Raw genomic sequence first — 22,450 nt, 5'->3', positions numbered from 1 at the left:
CTTTAGTCAACTGTGGGTGGGCATTTCTTTTGATCTGTGTTTTTCCAGTAGCGGTCGGAACAGAAATGATCTCTCTATTCTTACCTTCCTGGTTAATCCTACCTACTTAGAGAAAACGTTCAGGATTAAGAATAGGTAGGACTAAACCTTCACAAGACACAACCCATGATCCTGACTTCACTATTGCTCTGTACTAACCTGAGTTTACCAGCCTTGATAATTAGGAAAGAACCATCAAGAGCGTCAAATCACACCCAACAGTCAATGCTCTCTGGCAGGTTAGTCTCTGTGCCGAGGCCATCGCCATTTGCCTGGTGCTAGGAAACCCACTCCCTGCATTGCCCTCGAGGGCTACCTCAGGAGTTCCCACACTGAAGGGTGATCCAGTTAACCTAGTACTTGCTAGGGCCGGTAAAAGATGGTGAGGTTCACAGAGTAACAACCACCTACCAACTCTCTTTTTTTTTAAGAATCTTTTTTTTTATTCATTTGAGACAGAGAGATACAGAGAGAGTGAGAGAGAGAGCAGGAACAGGGGAGAGGCAGAGGGAGAAGTAGACTCCCCTCTGAGCCACGAGCCTGATGCAGAACTCGATCCCAGGACACTGAGATCATGACCTGAGCCAAAGGCAGATGCTTAACCCTCTGAGCCACCCAGGCATTCCCACCTGTCATCTCTTATTAGATATTTCATGTTGGTGGTTTTATATTACTTAATTTCAGATAACTGAATTAGAATGAAAATACCATTGTTCTGGGGTGCCTGGATGGCTCAGTGGGCTAAGCCTCTGCCTTCAGCTCAGGTCATGATCTCAGGGTCCTGGGATGGAGCCCCACATCGGGCTCTCTGCTCAGCAGGGAGCCTACTTCTCCCTCTCTCTGCCTGCTTCTCTACTTGTGATCTCTCTGTGTCAAATAAATAAATAAAACCTTTTTTTTAAAAAAAGGAAAATACCATTGTCCCTCTTACTGAGAAACATAAATAATAGCACTAAAACAGACTCATCACTCAAATGAACTTATTTCTAGACACGCTGTGAGGCCGGTGGAGGCCTCGTCAGACCCACCTGCTCCCACAGCTTCTCTTCTGCTTCTGCTGAAAGCCCCATTCCAGGCGGGCAGAAGAGTCCCAGGCTCTCACACCAGCAGGTGGAGAATAGAACCCAGAGCACGGATCTAACTGTTCCCGTAGACACTTCCCTGGACCTACCCCCGGGGCCCAAAAAGAATCCATGCAAAGATAGACTAATAACCCGTGGAACCTCTCTGGAGGGTTTTATGGCTGGAGGAAAAAATTCATAAAAAGCTGAAATGATAGTAAAAATAACTGTCCTATTATTATATTATATTATATTATATTAAGGTCAGGTCAAAATCCTCTGGGGAAAACCAGAGTGAGAGGAATACAGTCTTCCCTGCAGGCAAGTCTGGCTCTCTCTGCTCCGGCTGCGAGCTGGAGTCTTCCCAGAACGGCCCCGCCCACCATATGAAGCCCTCCTCTGAGTTCCTAGAGCAGATGTGTGCACCGTTCTTACCTCCTTTGTAGACCTGTCTAGAACCACTCTGTGGAACTACTGCTCACCTCTTCCGCTGGTATTTAATGTTCACATGTATCCGTGATTTCTACTCCTGGTAGGAACGTAGGACATGTGAGGTTAGGACCTTGGTTCCTGTGTTTCTGGTTCACCCACAGAACCTATTACAGAATAAGCAGGTATACAATAGCTGCTGCTTGATTAGAAAAAATAGTGTTGGAAAATCGCAGAGTCAAGAGTAACTTCATACAGCACGTGGTGTGCCACACAAATGGAGATCAGTATACTTCAACATGAGACCCCACACAAAGCATAAATCAAAGCACAGTATAACCCATTTTTACTTTTTCAAAAAGTCAGTAAGAATGCTCTTGGGGCCTCAAGAACTCAGGAAAGTCAGTGGAGGAACCCAATGAAGTGCTCATGGACTATATCATCAAAAACATTTACTTGGTGAGCATTTCTGGACACGGCATTGTGTTTCTCAAGGACACACGGTCCAGGATCTGCTCCCCCTTCTCAGCAATCAGACAGTAAGAGTTCCACATCTGGATTCCTGCGGAAATGAGGCCTTTGTTAGAAACACAGAAGGAGAAAACAAGGTTAATTTTTTTGGACTTTATCTGCTATTTATTTCCAGGATGAGCTTATTAGTATTCACTAGAAAGGAAACTCTTAAATAATAATAGGGACCAATGTGGCAGCTTTTCAATGGATTTCTAGTTCAGAAAGGCAGCGTCCTTTTTAGAAGACTTCTGACTTGATCTTCACTTAGACCCCACTGACATCCATCATTTTGGTTACCTGCACAACATACCTAATTTTGGCCAGTGCATCAGTGACCGTGCAGTAAATGTTCCACCTGCTCGAATGATGTCAGCTCCTTTCTTCCGACAGCCCCACTCCGTGGTAGACACTGAGGACCTGCAGCCTATACCCTCAGCTCCACTGACTCCCCCCTGTGTAAAACTGCATAATGTAATGCAGTGGAAGAGTCCAGGCTTTTGCACTGGACAGTGCTGGGTTTAAATTCTAGGTCCTTCCTTTGCTAGCTGCGATTACAAAGGTAAGTCAGGTAACTTTGAAGACCCAGCTTTGAAATGGAAATCATAATAAGATCTCATTGGTTTGTTTGTTTGTTGTTTTTTGGGGGGGTTGTTTGTTTGTTTTTTGAAGGTCCAACAGGTGTTCTGTAAATGTTATTTCTCTTTGGCCATCCTCGCCAGGCCCCTTGCCCCTGGGAGCTCGACCCCTTGTCCTATAGCCTATACCACTAGAAGGATTCCTGCCCTGATTCACTAACCACAGGAACCAAGATCGATTCATTCTCCTGCCTCCAAATGCCACCCTAGCCCACGTTACCTGCTGGCTTTCTCTAGCCACCAGACTGGACCGGTTTCAATGGACGCAAGCCCAGATGAGCTCAAAATCACCATGTTACATTGAGGAAGGACTGTCATTTGGAGTCCTAGCCAACACCACCTTATCCAACCCACATCCAACCTCAGTTCCTCTGCCTCTGGACCATGGGCCATGCCGAAACTCCAGAACAGCTTCCTGGGGAGTCTTCAGTGGGAGATCCATTTCAAGGTTAGCAAAATAAAATAGGGATCTCATTTCCATCGCATGACTTAAAGTCTAAAAGTCCTTTATTATATTCTTTTGGTGTGTTAAAAAGCCCCAGATATAGATATAAATATTATATAAAGAGAGGAAATAGTTACATAAGAAGCCATCCAAGTTCTGTCTAATTAAGAGAGCCTATAAACACCCACGGTTAAGTGTAGAGAGTCAGGAGGCAAAACACGCAGGTTGGAAAACGGAATCCGTTGTGTCCTTTGGGACAATCTGCTGATTCCCTCTATGCCTCAGTTTCCTCATCTGTAAAATGAGGATAATAATAGCACCAACCTCATGATGACATTGTGAGTATTAAATAAATTAATGCACTTAAAACCCTTGGCACCATGCTCGCCACAGGGTAAGTGACTGTGTCAGCTGATGCTCCCAACTGCAGAGGCTGTTTTCACTTAACAGACACCATCAGATTGAGAGAGAATTTATACCAATCCCCAACTGTATGAACTGTTCTCAGGGGCAGAGCACTGCTATGAGTTCAGTTGTGTCCTCCTATGAATTCAGAGGTCTGAGCCCTAACCCAGTACCTTAGAATGTGTCCTCCTTGAAAATGTGGATCCAGTCAGTTAAGATGAAGTCCTACCGAAGTAGGGTGGGGTCCCCATCCAGCAGGACTGGTGTTGTTATAAAAGGGGGATATTTGGACCCAGACCCATACAAAGGGGGAGGACATGATGTGAAGATGAATGTAGAGATCATGGCAAGGCTCATAAAAACCCAAGAACATCCAGGATTGCCCACAAACCACAGGAGCGAGGAAAGGGGCATGGACAGTCCTCAGAAAGCCCCAGCCTGACCAGCAGATATCTTGATCTGAGACTCTTAGCCTCCAGAACCCAGAGACAATAAATTTCTGTTGTTTAAGTCGCCAAGTTTGAGCTACTGTCTTACAGCCGCCCTAGAAAACCAATACAGATGTAGATCCCAATGTCCATTGTGGGTGAGGTCAACCAAGGGAGAGCTGCTTGATGGGCACCTCGGGACAAGTGTGTTGGGTTAGCTGGGGAGGGCTGTCCAAGGCACAGTCCCTGTCTGTGCTCCAGGACCGACACTGTCACCAAGGAGGCATGTGCGCGTGCACACACGCGCGCGCGCACGCTGTATAATCAATGTCCAATGAACGACAGGACAATTGGTGTTTCAAGAGTTCAGAACTAGGTAGTCAGGAAAGGCTCTATTTAGAAAGATCCCATATGCATTCCAGTACTGGGTAGAAAGAGTTAAATTCCTACAAATTTCCTTCAAGCCAAAAAAAAAAAAAAAAAATCATCCTCAAGGATCCTGCATGCCTCTTTCCAGGCTGTCTCTAATTCTAGCCGAGTCTTTCTCAGCCCATCCTTTGGGGTGTATCTGTCCAACCCACAGTCGTTCGCACACACATGTGAAATTCCTCCCCTTTTGTTCCTTCAACTTTCCTTGCAAAAGATGCTTCACAGCCACAATCCCATTAGCTTTACAAATGCTGTTTGGAAACCCAAGCACAGCCGTTGCTTTCTCAGGTGGTTGGGAATTTGGTACCCCAAGTCAATTTTTTTAATCTCAATTTCAGGGCCACGCTGCTCAGATATACAGAGTGGGGAGAGAGAGCAGGGTGGAAAAAAATCTTTCCCCGACAGGACTGTGCACCTTTTCCTGGAAGGCACCAATGCCACAACAAACAAACATATAAATAACAAATACACTTTTACTAAAATGATAAGTCTCACTTCAGTAAGCAACACATTATGCACCATACTGGTGTAATAAGTGCACATCCCCTTGAATCATTCCCACTAATACAATGTATTCAGCGCTCATATGATTACACTTTTACAGCCTGTTAGCAAAAACACATACAATTGCAAAGTGCTGCTAATGCAATGTGACAGAATACTGTTATTACAAGAAGAAGTTGTCAGCACGGAGCAATTGATTTTCCTTCATCTCTTTCCTGCTTCTGCCCGTCCCTCCCCACCTCTCCTGGAGATGTTTATTATGTTCTCTGGGTGCAGTCTTTTCTCTGAACCAATTCCGATATAATACAGGGAAGGAAGATGACAATGGGAAAAATTAACACTAATTTAGGTGTTTCTATTGGGGGAAAAAACTTTCTTTGGGGACATTTTCTTCCCAAAGTTTTTACTGAAGCTTCAACAACCATGGCTCCCTTCCCCCAGCACAACATTCTGGTCCTTTTGTTCTTTTATGCCATGCCTATGTATTTTCCCCTTCTGTTCTCTCTCCTCCTTTTCATAAAATAAAATAGAGGTGGCTTTAGAGCATGTGCACTCCTATGTTCTAACTGATTCACTTTCATGCATTTTGAACAACAATGGAAGGAAAAACAAGGAATACAAGAGGACAAGAAGAACAATTATTGGATTATTTCTTGGTTAATATTTTCTTTGTAAGTATTTACCTCCATTCACAAGGACAATAGATATATTAAACAATGATGACTTTCTGCAGATGAAAAGAATTTTATGTCTCCCACAAACAATTTAATCCAGAATCAAAATTGAATAGACCTATCCAACAGAGAACATCGTTTAGTGCAGTTATTTTATAGGTGAGAAAATCCAAACTCCAAGAGTTAAGGAATTAATCCAGATTCTCAGTACCTAGTTAGTGTTAGAGCTGAATCTAGAAGTCATCTTTTTGTGCTGCACTACCATACTGTGCCTTTAAATGTAACACACATACATCAATATATGTGTTACTGAATTGCCAGATGGCCCCTAACACCTCCATTTTTCTGTGTCTTGATTATGATGGAAGAGAAAAGTTCCACTTGTCAATGTAGGTGTGAGGGAGAAGAGACAAGTTCATGAAAATTGCTTGATGGTCTTCTGAACGAGCAAGTTTCCAGAGGAAACATTAAAATATCCTGATATACAGATTCCATCTTAGGAGGTTGTATCTCCCTAGGGTACAAAAAAGTGTTATTTCTTCCCTACCCTATTTAAAACATAATTCCCACGTCTTCCTCTTCCCACCCAACCTCATTAAGTGGATGCACCCTTTATTGCCTCCTAACATAAATGCTGATGCCCCCTCTTTTGCTCAGCAGGATCTTAGTATAATATACCTTTGAATAACCAAGAGCCACATGGACCATGGGTTACATCAAGGTCCCCAAGCATTATTGCACATTAATATTAAAGTTAAAAACCTCGGCTAGTTGGGTTTTGACTCACTGGGGCAGGTGAGTCAGTGGTTCTGGTTAGACTTCCCATTTTTAAAAATTGGTGGCAAAGGATCTTTTGTCTTGGAGATGACTGAAGGGATTCCCATGTGTGACTAGAGAGTGTGAGAGCAGGTACTGTTATTCGATTTGGGTTTTGGCTTATGATGCCAACTAGCAAACATTCATAGGTTAAAAGCATTTAGTGGAGACCCAAAATTATCTGTAATGAGTAAGGGCTTGTAAAAAAGTCTCTAGTTGAGAAGAGCTACTCTCCATCATGGCTTCACAGGCTCAAGGTATGCATACCAAGAAACAAATACAGAAAGAAAGCAGGGCTTACCCCATATAATCCACTGTAGCAATCTTCTAGAAGCATTGGTGTCCTGTAATAACAGTGACCTCAGGAAACTATAGGGTTCAGAGGGACTCAGTTTGCAGTGTACCCGCCTACCTCCTCTTTACTGCTCTCGCTCCTCCAATTAACATCACTTCCTGGTGCCTCATCCTAAAAACCCCATTCAACAGTGTTCCTTGCTTCCTCTTTCCACATCACAACTGCCGTGTCCTTTCTTAAACATCCACAAATCTACTACTTCGTTTTCAGCCACTAGGTAGGAACTACCTAAGGTAAGTCACTACCCCTCTCTGATTGCTTTTTTTCTTTAACTTCTTTTTGCAAAAATCTTTAAACACTGATGCCTCGAACAATGAAAACAACATGTGTCCAGTGTAGGAGTGCCTTGACCCTCCCAGAGAGCCCACTTTCCATCCAGCTACTCTGCATTCCAACTCTGCAGTCAGTAAAGAAAAGACACGAGAGATTTTCTTTGTCCGTCTTCCAGTTCAGCTCAACTCATTGTACTCACCAATCGTCTAAACAGGAAAGGTACTGAGTGCTCTGAGAAAAGACAGACAAAGAGTGGCAGACAGTCCGGGCCCCCAGGAATCTTTAAGTCTTAGAAGGACAAATTCGTTAAGGGCCAAGGGGTATAGGAGAACCACCAGAAAATGTTTCCAGAGCTAGGATGGAAGAAGTTGATGCCTAATCAAGCACCAGGCAAGGCAATGTCAAACAAGATCGTCAACCTCGGCCGCTGGGGGAGGCTGTCACATGTGGAGCTCCGGGGCTGGGGTACAGGCAGGAAGCACAACCAGTATTAAAAACCAAACTGACTTCCAGTAGAAGCTGGTTATGCTGAGGGTGGTTACGACATCGCTGATGGAAACTGTCATCTCCTGCTGTTAGCACGAGGCCTGCAGGCCAGCCGAAGTGTTGGGAAGGGTCCCCTGCATATGTTTGCTTGTATCCCCATGTGTTCATTCCTCGAGCACCTTAACCAATGCTGATCTTCCTCAGAACAGTAAATAAAATGGCAAATGAAACCTGAGGCGATACTGAGAGGCAAAGGTAAAGTTGCTGGTTTGACTACAGGCCTGTTCATAGGCAGAGAGACCGTAACATGACAATAATGACATATAAATGACCCATGTAAAAAAAAGATAAAAATAAGGCCATTACTGAAGTATCAGCTCTTTAGGAAATAACCAGTAATGACCTTTGATAAAGAAATCACACTGTGATTTTGCAGACAGAACAATTTTTCACTGGGGTAGTTGGGAGAAAGACAGTAGAGGTTTCTTTTCTTTCTTTTCTTTTTTTTTTTTTTAGATTTTATTTATTTATTTGACAGACAGAGATCATAAGTAGGCAGAGAGGCAGGCAGAGAGAGAGGAGGAAGCAGACTCCCCGTTGAGAAGACATCCCAATGTGGGGCTCGATTTCAGCACCCCGAGATCATGACCTGAGCCGAAGGCAGAGGCTTTAACCCGCTGAGCCACCCAGGCACACCAGGAGAGGTTTCTAAATGCAGGAAAAACCTAAGCTGGGGTAAAAAAAACTGCTTATTTATAGGTACAAGGCTGAATGAGTATATGTTGTTCAGTTGCTGAGAATAGGGGAGGCCAGTTAAATGATGCTGCTCTTGGATAATGTGACTGGTCATCACTAGCGCCCTGCCAACATTTCCAGGGGTCACTGGAGCGGCCTGGCACATTCTGACAGCTTGTCCAAAAGGTTTTCCAGCCATTCTGTCTTACAGGCCAGAAGTACAGAGGGTTAACACCCCAGGACCAACCCTCAAGCAAGCTGGTAGAAGATAATCCAGATTCATCCCACCGCAGTGGTCCAACCCTGCTCTGTGTGCTACCATCGGCCAGAGTCCCCAGCAGGCTTGAGCCTGAGCTGGCCACAGCTGTGACCCCTCCATTAATGTACCTTTTATTGCATTTCCTCACTCTGCCTCAAGTAGAGGCTCTGTATGGTCTTCCTGGGATCACTTCCCAATAGACGACTTCTACCCAAATTGCTGTCTCAGGAGCTGCTTGGGGGGAACCAAACCAAGACATATCACTCTTTCACATGTGAATGTGCCAACGAATAAATATTTATTGAGTACCTGCTACCTCGTGACACAGTACTAGATTTAAACAAGCAGGTTTAAGTCCCCGGTCTCAAGGAACTCACAATCTAGGTGGCAAGTAAAACATGGATTTGTCGGATGTTAAATAACAAACCAGGCCGTGAGTGATGAGTACCACATATGCCATCTAAGGAAAGTCGGATAATGTGTGGCTCTGGGGAGATGGGATGAGAAGGGAAGACCAATCCCACCGGAAGAACACAAATGCAGGTGTATGTGGCCTCTAGCAAGAGATTTTTCAGTAAGAGACCAACCAAAATGAGATTAACCCAGTATGGGTTAATCTGATCCTGGAAACTTTCTTTACACACTATCTTGTGAGACAAGGGTTCAACAGGACACCGTTCGCGCAGCGCTGTCAAGTTTCAGCTTTGAGCGTTAGAATCTGATGCCTCAATCATTTTAGCCCAGGGCTTCTCCACTGCCAGTGCCGTTACAGATAGAAAGTAACTCATTCCCTTAAGTCAGTTTGGTAAAATGAACAGACTGAACAGTCTTCCAAGACACTTGAGTTTTTCTGTATGACGTCACGGGGGATGTATGGCAATATCCATCTAATATCTACAGCACCACTCAAATCCCTGGGAACAATATGAAGAAACTGACCGATAATGACTCTTTGCTTCAGAACTCCCAACTGCCTTGGAGAGAAAACGACTAGTTTGTTCTCCATAAGAATATATATATATATATTGTTGGGCACCTGGGTGGCTCAGTGGGTTAAAGCCTCTGCCTTCAGTTCAGGTCATGATCCCAGGGTCCTGGGATCGAGCCCCGCATTGGGCTCTCTGCTCAGCAGGGAGCCTGCTTCCCTTCCTCTCTCTCTGCCTGCCTCTCTGCCTACTTGTGATCTCTGTCTGTCAAATAAATTTTTAAAAAAATTTTAAAAAGAATATATATAATGTGTACACACACACACACACACTCATATATATATATATTATATATAACATATATATATTTTATATATATATTTATATATCTTTTCAATCTATATCAGACAAAACAGAACTTTGCTGCTTGAGATCAAATCCCAGAGAACTTTGGGTGAATCACTTCACTTCTCTGCACCTCTGTTCCTCATCTCTCAAATATATGTACTTCATAGGGCTACTGTGATGATACAATGAAACAATACATTTAAAGAGCTTGCCATTGCTCCTGGCCCATAGCAAAAGCTCAACAAGTGGTAGCTCTGATTCGAGCAGCAGATTCGTATTAGGATGATTCTCATACTTGGTTGACCTTCAGCTTGAATGGGTTTCACTCCCCTGAAACCAAAACTGTTTCCACTCAAACATACGCATAACTTGGCTAACTCACAGTGTCCAAACAGTGCTCATATGAGCCAGACACAACACAGATGAGGTCTTAAAAAGAGGTCTTGAATTCTTCTCGAGGGAATTTTCCCCACGGATACAACTGTGGGAAATCTGGATTAAAAAGTGAAACTCACTCTCCTGATATTGTCTAGTAGAGAATTAGTTGCAGAAAACAAGATCAATTTGTTTATAAACTTTTTTGGAGTTTTATGAAGTGTTCTTTTTAATCACTTTTCTCCCTTGCCTTCTTTTTTTTTAATTTTTTTTTTTACTTTTTATTAACGTAGAATGTATTATTAGCCCCAGGGATACAGGTCTGTGAATCGCCAGGTTTACACACTTCACAGCACTCTCCCTTGCCTTCTTGCCTTGACGAAGACATCTACTCTGAGGACTTGTGAGTCTGCTGTCTTCCTGGATTGGGTTTGGTAGGAAAATCTTGTGCACCTAGAGGTAACATCAAAACATCACGGAGCGCTTACGTGAGTGAGACTGGATCTTCATGGAATATTCTTCTCCTCCCCTTTCTCCTCCTTGTTTGTCCTCCTCTTCTTCCCTTCCCCTTCTCCTCCAGTCCCCCTGACTATCGGCACTTCCTCCCTCTTCCCCTCGTCTCTCTGACTCTCTCCTTCCCACTGCCCCACCCTCCCCAATTCTCTGAGCATCTTGTTCTGTCTTTCTCTCTACATATATAATATTCTCTTCTGTCCATCTCTATGTCCGGCTCTGGCTCTCTCCCTCTCTCTCTCTCTCTCTCTCTCAGTGTGTGTCTGTCTTCTCTGGGTGTTTCTGTTTCTCTCTCTGCCCCCTCTTTTTCACTGGCACTTTCTCTCTCCCTTCTCTGTCTCTCACTGACTCTTTCTTATGTCTCTCTGTCTTTTTCCATGTTTCTTTTTCCTTTCCTCATTGACTTTCTTTGTCTCTGCTTCTCCGGCTCCCTAGCACGAACCCCACTGGAACCAGGCTTTGTATCTTGTATTGTTCTTTAAGAGAAAATTTCCTGATGTAAATGGAATGTACAACATTTACTATTGCTGACAGCCTAATGAGTGACACAGTATCAGCAGACTTCACCAAATGTGTTGGAGGGGGGAGAAAACGACCCTCTCAAATCACTGCAAACACTGAAGCAGATGAACAAAGGAAATTAAACCAGTTGCATCCAACAGACTTTGAAACACACCCACAAACCTTCCCTGCCTCCTCCTCCATCAGCAGATCTTCACACTTTTGCTAATACCAGCTGGTTCATACACTCCAGAAGTATCACCCTCGCCAGTTACTGAAAGTGAGACTTCAAATATGGGTTAAACCCACTCTGGTCATTAGCCAGTCTTCTGTCCAATTTTTCCCCTGGATTTTCTTCACCTGGAAACCCTGCACACTTCATACATACCCTAGGAAAACGATTGCAGCTACTGGGACAAGGAGACGAAGGCGAAACTCGACAAATGCAGGCCAGAAACTCCATTTTTTTCTCTGTTTTAAAAGCAAGAAAAGAAATCAGAAGGACATTACTAGTCTCAATTCAGTGGTGGCGAGTAAACATGTGCTCCACAGACACAGAGAAATCTCTGATATTTGTGTGAGATCTTTTGGCAAAGATGTCAAAGAATGTGAGGTTAACCAGATGACGCTCACGATCTATGCTGAGAGTTGACGTCCGTCTGATCTTTACTCAACAGCAAGCTGGGCAGCTAGAGGAACTGAAGCACAGCTATGTCTTGCCCCTCCATCTTAGAGAAGCTGGAATCATCACCTCGGACATACCTGGGCAAAATCCAGGAGGATTCTTCAGGATCCTATTCTCTCTCCTCTAAGAGGCAGCTTACTCGATCTAGACTAAATCGATCCATTAAACCAATCCATAGAATGGGTTTCATGGGCTAATATGTTTCTACTCTAAAAAGGTATTTTTTCAATGCAATAATGAAAATCTAAGAGGACTCTAGTGGTAAGCATTTTAGGCCTTATGGTTGGCTGAGAATAAAACCTTTTGAGGGCATAGTAGATTCCTGTGCCCTTTGGAAAGACTAGTTTTGGATAAGCCTCAAGATTCTATGCCCTTCCTGTAGAGTTTCTCTACTTCATCACACATTGATCAAGATAGAATGTCTCTGAGTGTGTGCTCCTGGATGCCAGGCTATCAGAGTCACAAATCTTTATGCACCAGAACTTCCCCATGAGGATGTTCCCTATACAACAGAATATGATTTAAAGCAGGCACATCGTAGTATCAATTTAGGAGATTCAAGTGCTCCAGTGGTTTTGTGTGAAACTGGTCTTACTCACAAAGCACCCCAGGGCTTAAGAACTTAGACCGTGTCCTATAGGATCCTAGAAATTTTTATTTTATACTTTGTAGGTTACAGCTTTAATGTTTTGGACCTGAGGCTATTTGTAACCTCTGGAAAAAAGGAAGTTTAAAACAGAACAAAGTTAAGATAGATGAGCAAGGAGGTAAATTTATTAGTTAAGGTGTGTTTTTAAAAAGGAGAAAGTATTAGGCTAATACACAGAAATGCTCATTTAATCTAAGCCTCCAGAATAGAAATTATTGATTCAAATACAGTCCCTTGACTGCCCACTATGTGCCAAGTATTGTGCTGAGTAAAGGTCTCCAAGAGGGAACGATGCAGACGTGGTGATTTCTAATCTCATAGAGATTATTATTGTCTGGCTGGAGAGGTAGACAACCAAGCAAATATAAAAAACATGGTAAATCTTATAATAGAAGTACAAAAACCTACTGAAATCTATACAATGACACAGCTGGGACACCCAACCAAATTCAAAAGATGGGAGTGGGAAGGAAAAGGATGGTGGGAAAAGTCAAAGAAGACCTTCAAGAATCTCCAAGACCTAAAAACATCGGGGTGCCTGGGTGGCTCAGTGGGTTAAGCCTCTGCCTTTGGCTCAGGTCATGATCTCAGGGTCTTGGGATGGAGCCCCACATCAGGTTCTCTGCTCAGCGGGGAGCCTGCTTCCCTTCCTCTCTCTCTGCCTGCCTCTCTGCCTACTTGTGATCTCTCTCTGCCAAATAAATAAATAAAATCTTTAAGAAAAAAAAAAAGAACTAAAAACATCAGTAAGTGTTAATGTCTAGATCGCAAGTTGGGTATAATCAAGAGAGGATGAAAAAAACAAGATAGAGAGAAAAGTGTCACATTAGTTCATTAACAGTTTTGTTCTGATCCTAAGGGCCACAAGGAGCCACTGAAAACTTTTGAGCAAGCTGCTGATGTAATCAGATGTGACTATGAGCAGAAGCAGAGCAAAAGACACATCTGCATTTTGCAAATACACCTATTAACATACATGGAGTCCTCAAAGTTGTTAACATTTTCTCAAGAAATGTCTGGAAGGCATCAGATGCAAAAGAGCATGATCAAAGGTCATCTTGCTAGACTGCTCTGCAAAACCAGATTCTCTGTTGCAGTTGCAGGGTTTTTGGCACCATCTGCCTTTTGTCTTGGCAAAGAACATGATTTCGAAGCATAGAGGCTTGTCTAGATTTGAGAAGATCAGATTGGTCAAGCTTAAAATATTCATTGTCCTGTATAACAGAAGCTACCAATCAGACCTATCTTTTTCCATCAAAGATTCAGTCAGCAAGACTTACAGCCACTTAGTCCCTGGAAATGGAGCCACAAGGTAGCAGATTACGGAGTTCTAACACAGTTCTTAGTGATCCCATAGTTGGATGGAGTGCAATATTGACAGAGGGCCCTCATATGACCACGGAACATGGGTTCTGAGGGAAGGACTCACAGACTTTCTAAGGGTCCTTGGTGAAGTCATAGTAAGGGATTTGTGTGGCAAATAAGGCTTATCTCTCTCTCTCTGTCAGTGCCACCCTCTTCTGAACTAGGTCTGTTAACTTCATCTGATACAACCTGTTTCAGAAAAGTGAGGGCTCAGGGTCAGAACATGTCTGTGCTTCCTGACCCCAGGGTCTTCCGCATAACTGACATGGAGTACATGGCAACATTTGATAGAGCCATTGTTAATTGACTCTGTTTTCATTGTTTGTTTGATTTTATAACTAAACTAGTCTCCAAGGAGTAAACTTTCTAGTCCACCATATGTACTATACAGTTAATTATAACACACTCCCTCTCTTACCCATGGACCCTGAACATAAGGATGTTTCTAGTCTACATATGGTGAACAATACTGTTCATGCATTCTACCCTCAACGCATTTCCTAGAGCCCTCACACAGTGGACATTAATGACTTCTTTGGGCCCCTTCTGGTTTCACCAGATGAACAAAAATGAAAATAAGCAGCTGTCATACTTTAACTTTAAAAAAAAAAAAAAAAAAGAAGGAAAGAAATTCATCAAGCTTAAGCCAGTTTGGAGAAGTATTTGGCTTAGACAGAAGGAATCGGCTGTACCATTGATGGCAAAAAGCTCACTTACGAATGCACCACGTCCTGACATTCAATTTGCACAATTTGTCTCTTATTATCTGGCAACTCTCAGAAGATTTTGGAAGCAGGAAAAGAGAAGGCAGAAACGTAACAAGCAGTAAGAATAAGAAGGGAGAATGCAGGGAGAACCAAGCTGAGCGTCAGATAACCGACTCCCAGACCATGTCTCCAGGCCCATCGATAACTGTTGACCAACCACGCCAACCGGATAATTGCCGTAAAAGGGAACCAAATGGAAGGTTAGCCAACACACAGTAATAAAACAAAAGCCACTTTGGGCTAGTTACCCGGCACTTTAGACACTGGAGAACTCATTCAAATCTAAACTTAGATGTGATATATCTGAGACTATTACCATACACCTAGACAGGGAAAATTGCATATTTTCCATCATACAAAAAATATCAAAATGTTTTATCTGTGCTTCTGCAATTCAAAAATGACTGAAGCTGTGAACTTCAAATTTGGCAAGATCGTAGTCCTCATTAAGGAAGGGAATGAAAGCCAATTCTGAAGAAAAATGGTTTCCTATTTTTGAGTGTAGAAGGTTGAAACAATGAGTGTTGAACCTAAGATGAAGAACATTCTCTCTGCCGTTTTAACTTCCATTTGGATAAAGATTATTAACCAGAGAATAAAGCTAGACATGTCTCTTTTTTTTGACTTATAAAAGAAAACATCTTTCCTGATGCCTTTATTTCTACCTTTCTCAGTCGAGTTCTGTGTGTTTACATGAAGCTAAAATGTAAAATGAAAACACTTCAAAGGCAGATAATTCATAAACCTCTTGTATTTTGGCCCACGTAGGCCTGGGGTCATCTAGCCCCACATATTTTTGGAGTTACGTGACGGGCGTACAACACACAGGAGGTGTTAGCGACTCAAAGGATATTGTTAGAGGAAGTGTAGCTTTGGAATTTCCTGATTTGACTGCAAAGATTTCAGTCTTAACACTGTGTCAATATTGGTTTTAAATATATACATATTTGCTTACTGGCACACACGCACATACACTCAGGAATCACATCTATAAAATGCACCCACATCTGTAGTTAAACACAGCAGCTGTTTAACCGCCCGGTACAACGATTTGAAAAAAAAATTGGGACCTGAATTAAGAATCCCACATCCAGGCTAAGCTGCAGTGGGAACCAGGGCCCTGTGTAAGGAACACTGCCTTGAGATCTCTCCAAGCTTCCCCCACACAGAACTCCTTTGCCAAAGTCACAGCATGCTTCCCAAAGTTTGGAAATCATCAGGAAAGACCCTGACTTTATTCCTTACTCTAATAATTGTCTTGGAAGAAATACCTGGAAGGTGGGCTCTGGGTAGAACCGGGACAAGTTTAAGTCTGCTAAATATGCAGTCTCTGCTGAGATCCCTGCGACATCAATGAACAAAAGAAACAGAAGTGATTCGAAGGGTCTGTCCATGCGACCACAAAAGAGAAGGCCTGTCCCATGAGCCAACGTCCCAGACGCTGGCGGAGGGGCCCGTGCACACCTCCTGTGAGCCATCCCAGCCGTGGCATTTCCTTTGGCTGCGCTCCACGTGTCTGATGACCTAAGCGAGAATGATCTTGGAAATAACAGAGGAAATGCACAGCCATCTGAACTCACAGCCATAAATCATCAGGGCACACTAAAGCAGGTAATTTTCAGGGCAAGGCTGCCCCTGCTTAGTGATTCTTTTGCTACTGACTGAGGTTTGCAGAGATCCTGACAAGGGGTGTGCAGAAGAGAGAGAGAATGTCACCTTCCTGTCACCTGTCACTGCCTGATTCTCCAGATGCGGAGATGCGACATTTTTATTACAAAATGAGTTTGCAGATTTTTGTTGCTGTTTTTCTCACCGAATTTCCTTTTCCTCTCTATGCATGTGTTTTCTTTTTCTTTTTTTTTTTTCCTAATTTTGCTTTTTAACATATGAGTTGAATCAGTGCATCCTACCCACACCCTACGACCACGTTTTTCCCTCCAACAGCTGCAGAATGAATTCCAATTACCCCAGCCTGGCACTCAAGGCCCTCTGTAATCGGATTTCATTCATTCATTATTCATTTATTCATACGTTCACTTATTCATTGTTTTCATTAAATTTGTATTTATTAAGCATCTATTATGTCTGCAGTATAAAGATAGGAGTGGAAACATAAGAATAAGATATGTTATCCGCGCCAAGGAACTTAGAGTCTAGCATGAAGCACGCACAGTAACTATTACAGGAGGTAGCAATGTCAGAGGCACCAGGGGACAACTGAGAACAGCGTGCCTAATTTTGCCTTAAAGGAGACGTAAAGCGCGAGCTAAGGTTCAAAGCCCGTGAGTGAGATTTGCCAAAGGATATGCAAAACAGGGTGACAAGGGCTGTTACGAGTAGCAGGAATGTGAGCAAAGTCACTTGGTGTGAGAAGGAAAAGGTGGGCCGAGTGCTGGAACCCAACATAATATTTCCATATATTCTTGCTCCGATAGGCAGATCAGGGGGTGAGGGCTGAGATACAGGAGAAGAGAAAGCTTGGCAACAGTCTGTCCACAGAAGGCCAGGAGGGCTCTGCCAGGAAGTTTGGATTGTTCTTCGGTCTGGTCCACATTGAAAGATTTTAATGAAGATTCTAGATCTAGTTACTCTAGAAAGATTCTAGCTGACTTGTAGTTTTGCACAATCTCTTGAGTATGCACCATGGCAGCCAGGACTAAGGAATGCCACTTCCCTCGTTGCCTACCTCTTCCCCAAGCTTACTCCACGCAGCTGTGCCATGCACCAACGAGGAACACTTCTCCAACCCAGGTGTGCAAGAAACACCAAGTCCAAGTCTCTCCAAATTCCAAGTCCTCTTTTCTCAGGAAATGCAGGAAATCCTCCCCTTTCCCAAGATTCAAAGTTCTTCCAGGGTGAGTGGCTGGAGAATCTGTCAGTTATTGATTTTATGTGCTCTATGCTTTTGTAGGAAACCCATCCTGTACCTTTACGCCCTAAAGCACCAGCCTCATTGTAGACAATGAAACCACTCCCTACTGAGCAAAATGTTACTCTTCCTTCATCAAATCTTCTTTCGCCACTGAAGAAATGCTTTGCACCTAATAGTTTTACAAGTCTTTTTGGCCAGGACTTCGGGTAGATCACCCAGAGATCTCATTACCTTTCAAATTCTGGGTCAAGTCTGTACGAGGTAGGGCTCCGTACTGTCCATCAAGTTCCCAGGTGATTACGAAGCCGCTTGTCCACAGACCATGCTTGGAGTAGCAGGGATCTGCATGTTCATTATATCCTACTTCTCCTGAGACATGTCTTCTATTATTAATCTATTATTTGGGATTTTTGAAAAAAAATGATTCAGTTATTCACATAACTCAAGAATGTTAGAGCTCTGAAAGCCAAGAATATGCCTTCCACATTCTTGTGCCTTCCACATGAAGGTTAGCTACTCGGGAACTGATGATGCTTTATTTCAAGATTTCTGATCTTACACTTCCTGGGGCTCTTGGCCTTTTCTTGGCTGTCGGCTATCCTCAGGATTCAGCTCAGATCATGTTGAAAGAGTGTGACCTGGGTCCTGTTCCCCCATAGCTTGAACAGCGGTGCCCCCACCTCCTGCTCTGTGCCCTGCCATCACATAGAGGAAGTTTTCTTATGCCTCGAGAGCCTCAAGGGGACCACCTGACTAGCATGCAAGAAGCCACCTCCCTTGCGGCCTCTGAGGAATTAAGGAAAGGCTGTTAAGGAAAAGTGTCCCATGTCTTTTGCCCTGGACTCCTAGCCTGGGTACAAGGCTCTGCACAACTCGGAGGCAAGCCGGGCCTCTCCTGGGATCAGAGGCAATGAGAAGCTGAGCCATGTAGCCAGAAGACGGGGCCGTCGCTCCCTTCATCCCTCAGGGTCTCTATGGTCTTTCTATCCTCTCTTCCCCATTGTGTTTCTATCCATGCACTCACTACATCCAGCTTCGGTGAACGTCTTCCGTCCTCTGGTCTAACTTCTAATAACTTTTCTCTCACTACATTTCCTAGTGTGAGAATTTGGGTGGTTTGTTCGTTTGTTTGTTTTTTCTCAGAATATTCATCTATGGCCTTTGTTTCTCTTCATTAGTTTTCCTTCAAGGCCTTCCATCCTAGCTCTCCTTCCTTTTGCCTTCTGGGTTCCACTGTCCTGATGATAGCGTGGTGCCTGGCGACAGCGGACAGCCTTCCCTTCCTGAGTGGTCAAGATGGACGCTGTGAGCTTGGCTTTCGAGTTTACCACTCTTGCACCAGCTCTTGGTCTATAAAATTGGATGCTAGGCTTTCGTGGCCTCCCAGATACCATTTAGCATGCCTTTGTCTCTTTCCTCATCTTAATTAGAGCCTGTTACACTCATGTGTACAGATTAAACAAATTTTACACACATTCCCTTTATGGTTCCTGGTGATTTGCATGTGAGCACGGAAGGGGGTATGGAAGGGGGTCACTACCTGAGGATACCACGGCCTCCGTCTGCTACCTGCACGGGCCTTGCCACAGGCGGTCCACGGAGTCTCAAGGCAGGAATCCTGACGGGCGCTGCACCGGCCAGGGCAAGAGATCCAATCAGAGCTTGCTGAGACCAAAGCGACATCAGGGAAGACCTCCCTCCCTCACCAGGCTGCGGACCGCTTTCCCCTATGCCACCAGAAAGCCAGACTCATCAGAGACTTAAAGGAGCCCTTCCGCCAGCTGCTTTCTCCCCTCCAGGACTTGCCTGTCATTAGACTGGAGGCTTCGGGCTTGGCATGAGGGTTTCATCCAGATGTGGTGGGCTTTAGGCTCTGGAACATTCTTCCTTTGAAGTGGTAGCCTGAAACTTGCCACCGGAAGACACAGGCATGGGTGCTTTTAAGCTCATTAGAGGATATTAGTGCATTGCCCAAATGTCCTCTTGGGCAGATTTCTCTTTTCCTTATGCATTAGATCACCATACTAAGGCTACGCTTTCTCATAAATAGTGAAGAAGAGCTGGCCCCTTTGGCAGGAATGACCAGGTTCTGCTAAATCGGGACGCTCTGTAGGATAGCCCCGCCTATTACTCTGTTTCACAATCATAAACCCAAAGAAATGTGACGGAACCCAAAGGAACCCAGCTGTGGTCCACTGAGCATTTTCATCAAAACAGCGAGTTTTAATCTTCAACAACCACACTATCCTCCAGTCAGACCATTATGTCCAGGAGCAAGAAAGGTACCATTGCTGCGTACATGTGAATGTGTGGGCAAGAGCCAGGCTCAGCTGGGCAGTCATCCGAGACACAAGGGGGAAGGTCGGTAGACGCCAGTGGAAGGCAGGCACGAAGGAATGTACCACGCCCCCAGAGCTTGGGCACCTGCTCCGGAACTGTCACTTCGGAAAGAATTCTGACCATTCCTTCAACTTTCCGATAACTTCCCCATGCATGAAAACTGCCTCGTAACTCGAGGCCCCACTTTCGTATAAAAATTAAAATGTATTGATCCACTGCCTCCCTTACATTTCAACTCCAGGGTGATAAAAGGAAGGAGCTGTCGTTTTCTTTATATCACTTTCCTGCAAAAGGGGGAGAAAACAAACACAGGTGCTTTAAATTTTCAAGGTGCAAACTAAATTACGCGATGCCCAGGAGTGTGCAGTAGCATTTCTTTGTTTGAGCATGGAATAAAAGACAGATAATTAGGAAATTGGGAGTCTATTAATTTTCCAAATTTACTCATGCAAGAACCACTGAGCTATGGTGATATTTGCTTACCTCGTCATTATGCAAAAATATATTAGCTAATTATTTTGACTAATGCAATTAAGATATGCATATTTAGCATAAACCATACAATAGAAATGTTACAGTCAGCAATTGCTGGGTTGCGCTCATGGGTAGTAGAGAGGCAAAAGTCCCTGCTCAGTCTCCAGTGGTGAGCCACAAGATTGCTACAACTCTGCCTGCTCTGTTATTATTAGTTTGGTTGCAGTAATTAATTTACTTTACAGCATGACTAGGTGGCACAGCTAGCAGTGGTATTAATTTTTGTTATGAGACACCTGAAGATGTCAGCTTTTGAGCAGCGGCGTCTGCACCTTTAATTGCCTTAATCAGTGGAAATGCAGTATCTCTTTCAGAGATCCAATTAAGAGCACTATTGTTATTTTTCTTTTCTCTCTAACCCTTACTAATGAATACAGGAGCTACTGAAAGTTAAGGGGCCGGCCGTAGCCGAGAGAGGCACCCTCTCCTCTTAACCTGGGAAGCCCACCGAGCCCGGAGCTCCTGAATGGAAGAATGATACCTTGGCGGCATCTCCAACGGGGCTTCCGTCCTCCCACAGGCCCTCGCGGCTGAAGGCACGAACGATGCCTGGGCCCACCTTGGACCCTCTGCACCACAAGCTGCATTGTAACAAGATCCCCACGTGATGAGCTCCGGCCTGAAAGTGGGGGGAATGCTGCTGGAGAGAAGGGGGCCAGAGCCAGGCTTGCACCTAAAGGAAGGGGGAATGGTTGCATCGGTGGTGTCATCTAGAATGTGCTGGAAGGGCACTCGTGGACAAACCATGACCTCCAGTGCCTATCGCTTATGGAACCATTTCAGCCTATGCACCTGCTGTTGAGAGGCTAAGTGTTTTCTCGGCTCTCTTTTTACCCTGTGTCAGCTTATAGGCTAGAATACTGAAGCAGGGAAGAGGCTGGAGAGAAAAGGCAAAACAAGGAAGAAAACCTGGAAAAAGAGAGTAAAGAAGAGGATCTTTCATCTCATGGCGGTGGCACGGGGCTGGGACCCCACTGTTGTCTTCCTGGGCTGCACCATGATTTTGTCGAAGGATGTCAGCCCGGTCCTTTGAAGGGTGCTGTCTTTCATGACACGTGTCCTACAAACCCCCAGTTAGTGACAGAGCTTTTTATCCTTTTTGGTTCTTTCTCCCTTTGTCCTCACTCAGGAAGACTTGCAGGATCATGTGACAGGCTTTATGTTACTCAGATGCCAACTTTCCAGAACTTTCCTCTCTGGCTTATCTGGACCAGCTCTCTTCCCTCTCTATTCACTCATCTTACATGGGATCTGATCCTTCTGGAAAACACCATGGAGACCTTTTGTCCCCACTCCTGGCCACAGACTGGCCCTTCATGTTACACAACAAGTGCATCCAAAATCTGGTCCCTATCATCTGTATGCCCATGTTATGTCCAGTTACTACAATTTAGTGTCTATGGAATTAAGCTCATTTATTGTCACCTTTCTAGTTTCTAAAATCATCCAGGCCAGCCTAGTTTAGTAATCAGTGAGGTGGCCATTAGCAACAGTGAAAGAACTCATTTACTAGTAAGAGCAGCAAAACCAATAAGCAGAAGAGAAGCATTCAAACTTCCAGAAACAATCACTTTATATGCTCCTGTTATAGGCTGAAATACATTCTCTCCTCACAAAATCTTCATGTTGAAGTCCTAACCCCCATTACCTCATAATGTGAGCACATCTGGAGGCAGGGCCTTCACAGAGGTAATCAGGGTCCAAAGAGGTCACTAGGATGGGCCCTGATCCAGTAGGATTTGCACCTTTATAAGAGAAAATTTGGACACAGACACACACAGAGGTGAGATGACATGAAGACACAGCAAGGAGACGACCATCCACAAGCCATGGAGAGAGGCCCGGAACAGAGACCTCCTTCAGAACCCTTAGAAGAAACCAATCCTGCTGATACCTTAATATTGGACATTTGGTCTGCAGAACCGTAAGACAACAAATTTCTGTGGTTTAAGCCACCCATCTCTGGTACTTCGTTATGGCGGTCCAAGGAAACAAATGCCGTACCCTAAAACAAAGAAATAACCCAGAATTTTTGTTCTCATATTTATCCCCCTTACAACGTCAAACATCACAGTGTCACATGGCAGGT

The 22,450-nt window shown here is 44.1% G+C and overlaps 1 protein-coding gene across 2 annotated transcripts in view; it reads right to left on the bottom strand.

Moving 5' to 3' along the window:
- Nucleotides 1-22,450, bottom strand: part of LOC116572051 — a 43,737-nt gene that overhangs the window by 19,162 nt on the left and 2,125 nt on the right. The window contains exons 4-13 of one of the 2 annotated variants that reach the window (XM_032310742.1): nt 22,256-22,366; nt 20,843-21,034; nt 20,056-20,111; nt 19,294-19,395; nt 19,028-19,115; nt 17,719-17,881; nt 15,887-15,957; nt 11,538-11,618; nt 10,496-10,588; nt 1,986-2,106 (exon numbers count right to left, since the gene is read on the bottom strand). In XM_032310742.1, the coding sequence (XP_032166633.1) occupies nt 2,062-2,106; nt 10,496-10,588; nt 11,538-11,618; nt 15,887-15,957; nt 17,719-17,881; nt 19,028-19,115; nt 19,294-19,395; nt 20,056-20,111; nt 20,843-21,034; nt 22,256-22,366 (1,002 nt within the window). In that variant the 3' untranslated portion in view covers nt 1,986-2,061. Of the gene's footprint in view, nt 1-1,985; nt 2,107-10,495; nt 10,589-11,537; nt 11,619-15,886; nt 15,958-17,718; nt 17,882-19,027; nt 19,116-19,293; nt 19,396-20,055; nt 20,112-20,842; nt 21,035-22,255; nt 22,367-22,450 lie in introns of those variants that run through there. The other variant, XM_032310743.1, reaches the window with a different exon arrangement.

The sequence above is a fragment of the Mustela erminea genome, chromosome 13 (assembly GCF_009829155.1).
Source record: "Mustela erminea isolate mMusErm1 chromosome 13, mMusErm1.Pri, whole genome shotgun sequence".
NCBI lineage: Eukaryota > Metazoa > Chordata > Mammalia > Carnivora > Mustelidae > Mustela > Mustela erminea.
Note: the sequence above shows the minus strand (reverse complement) of the source record. Positions and strands in the feature narration are given on the sequence as shown.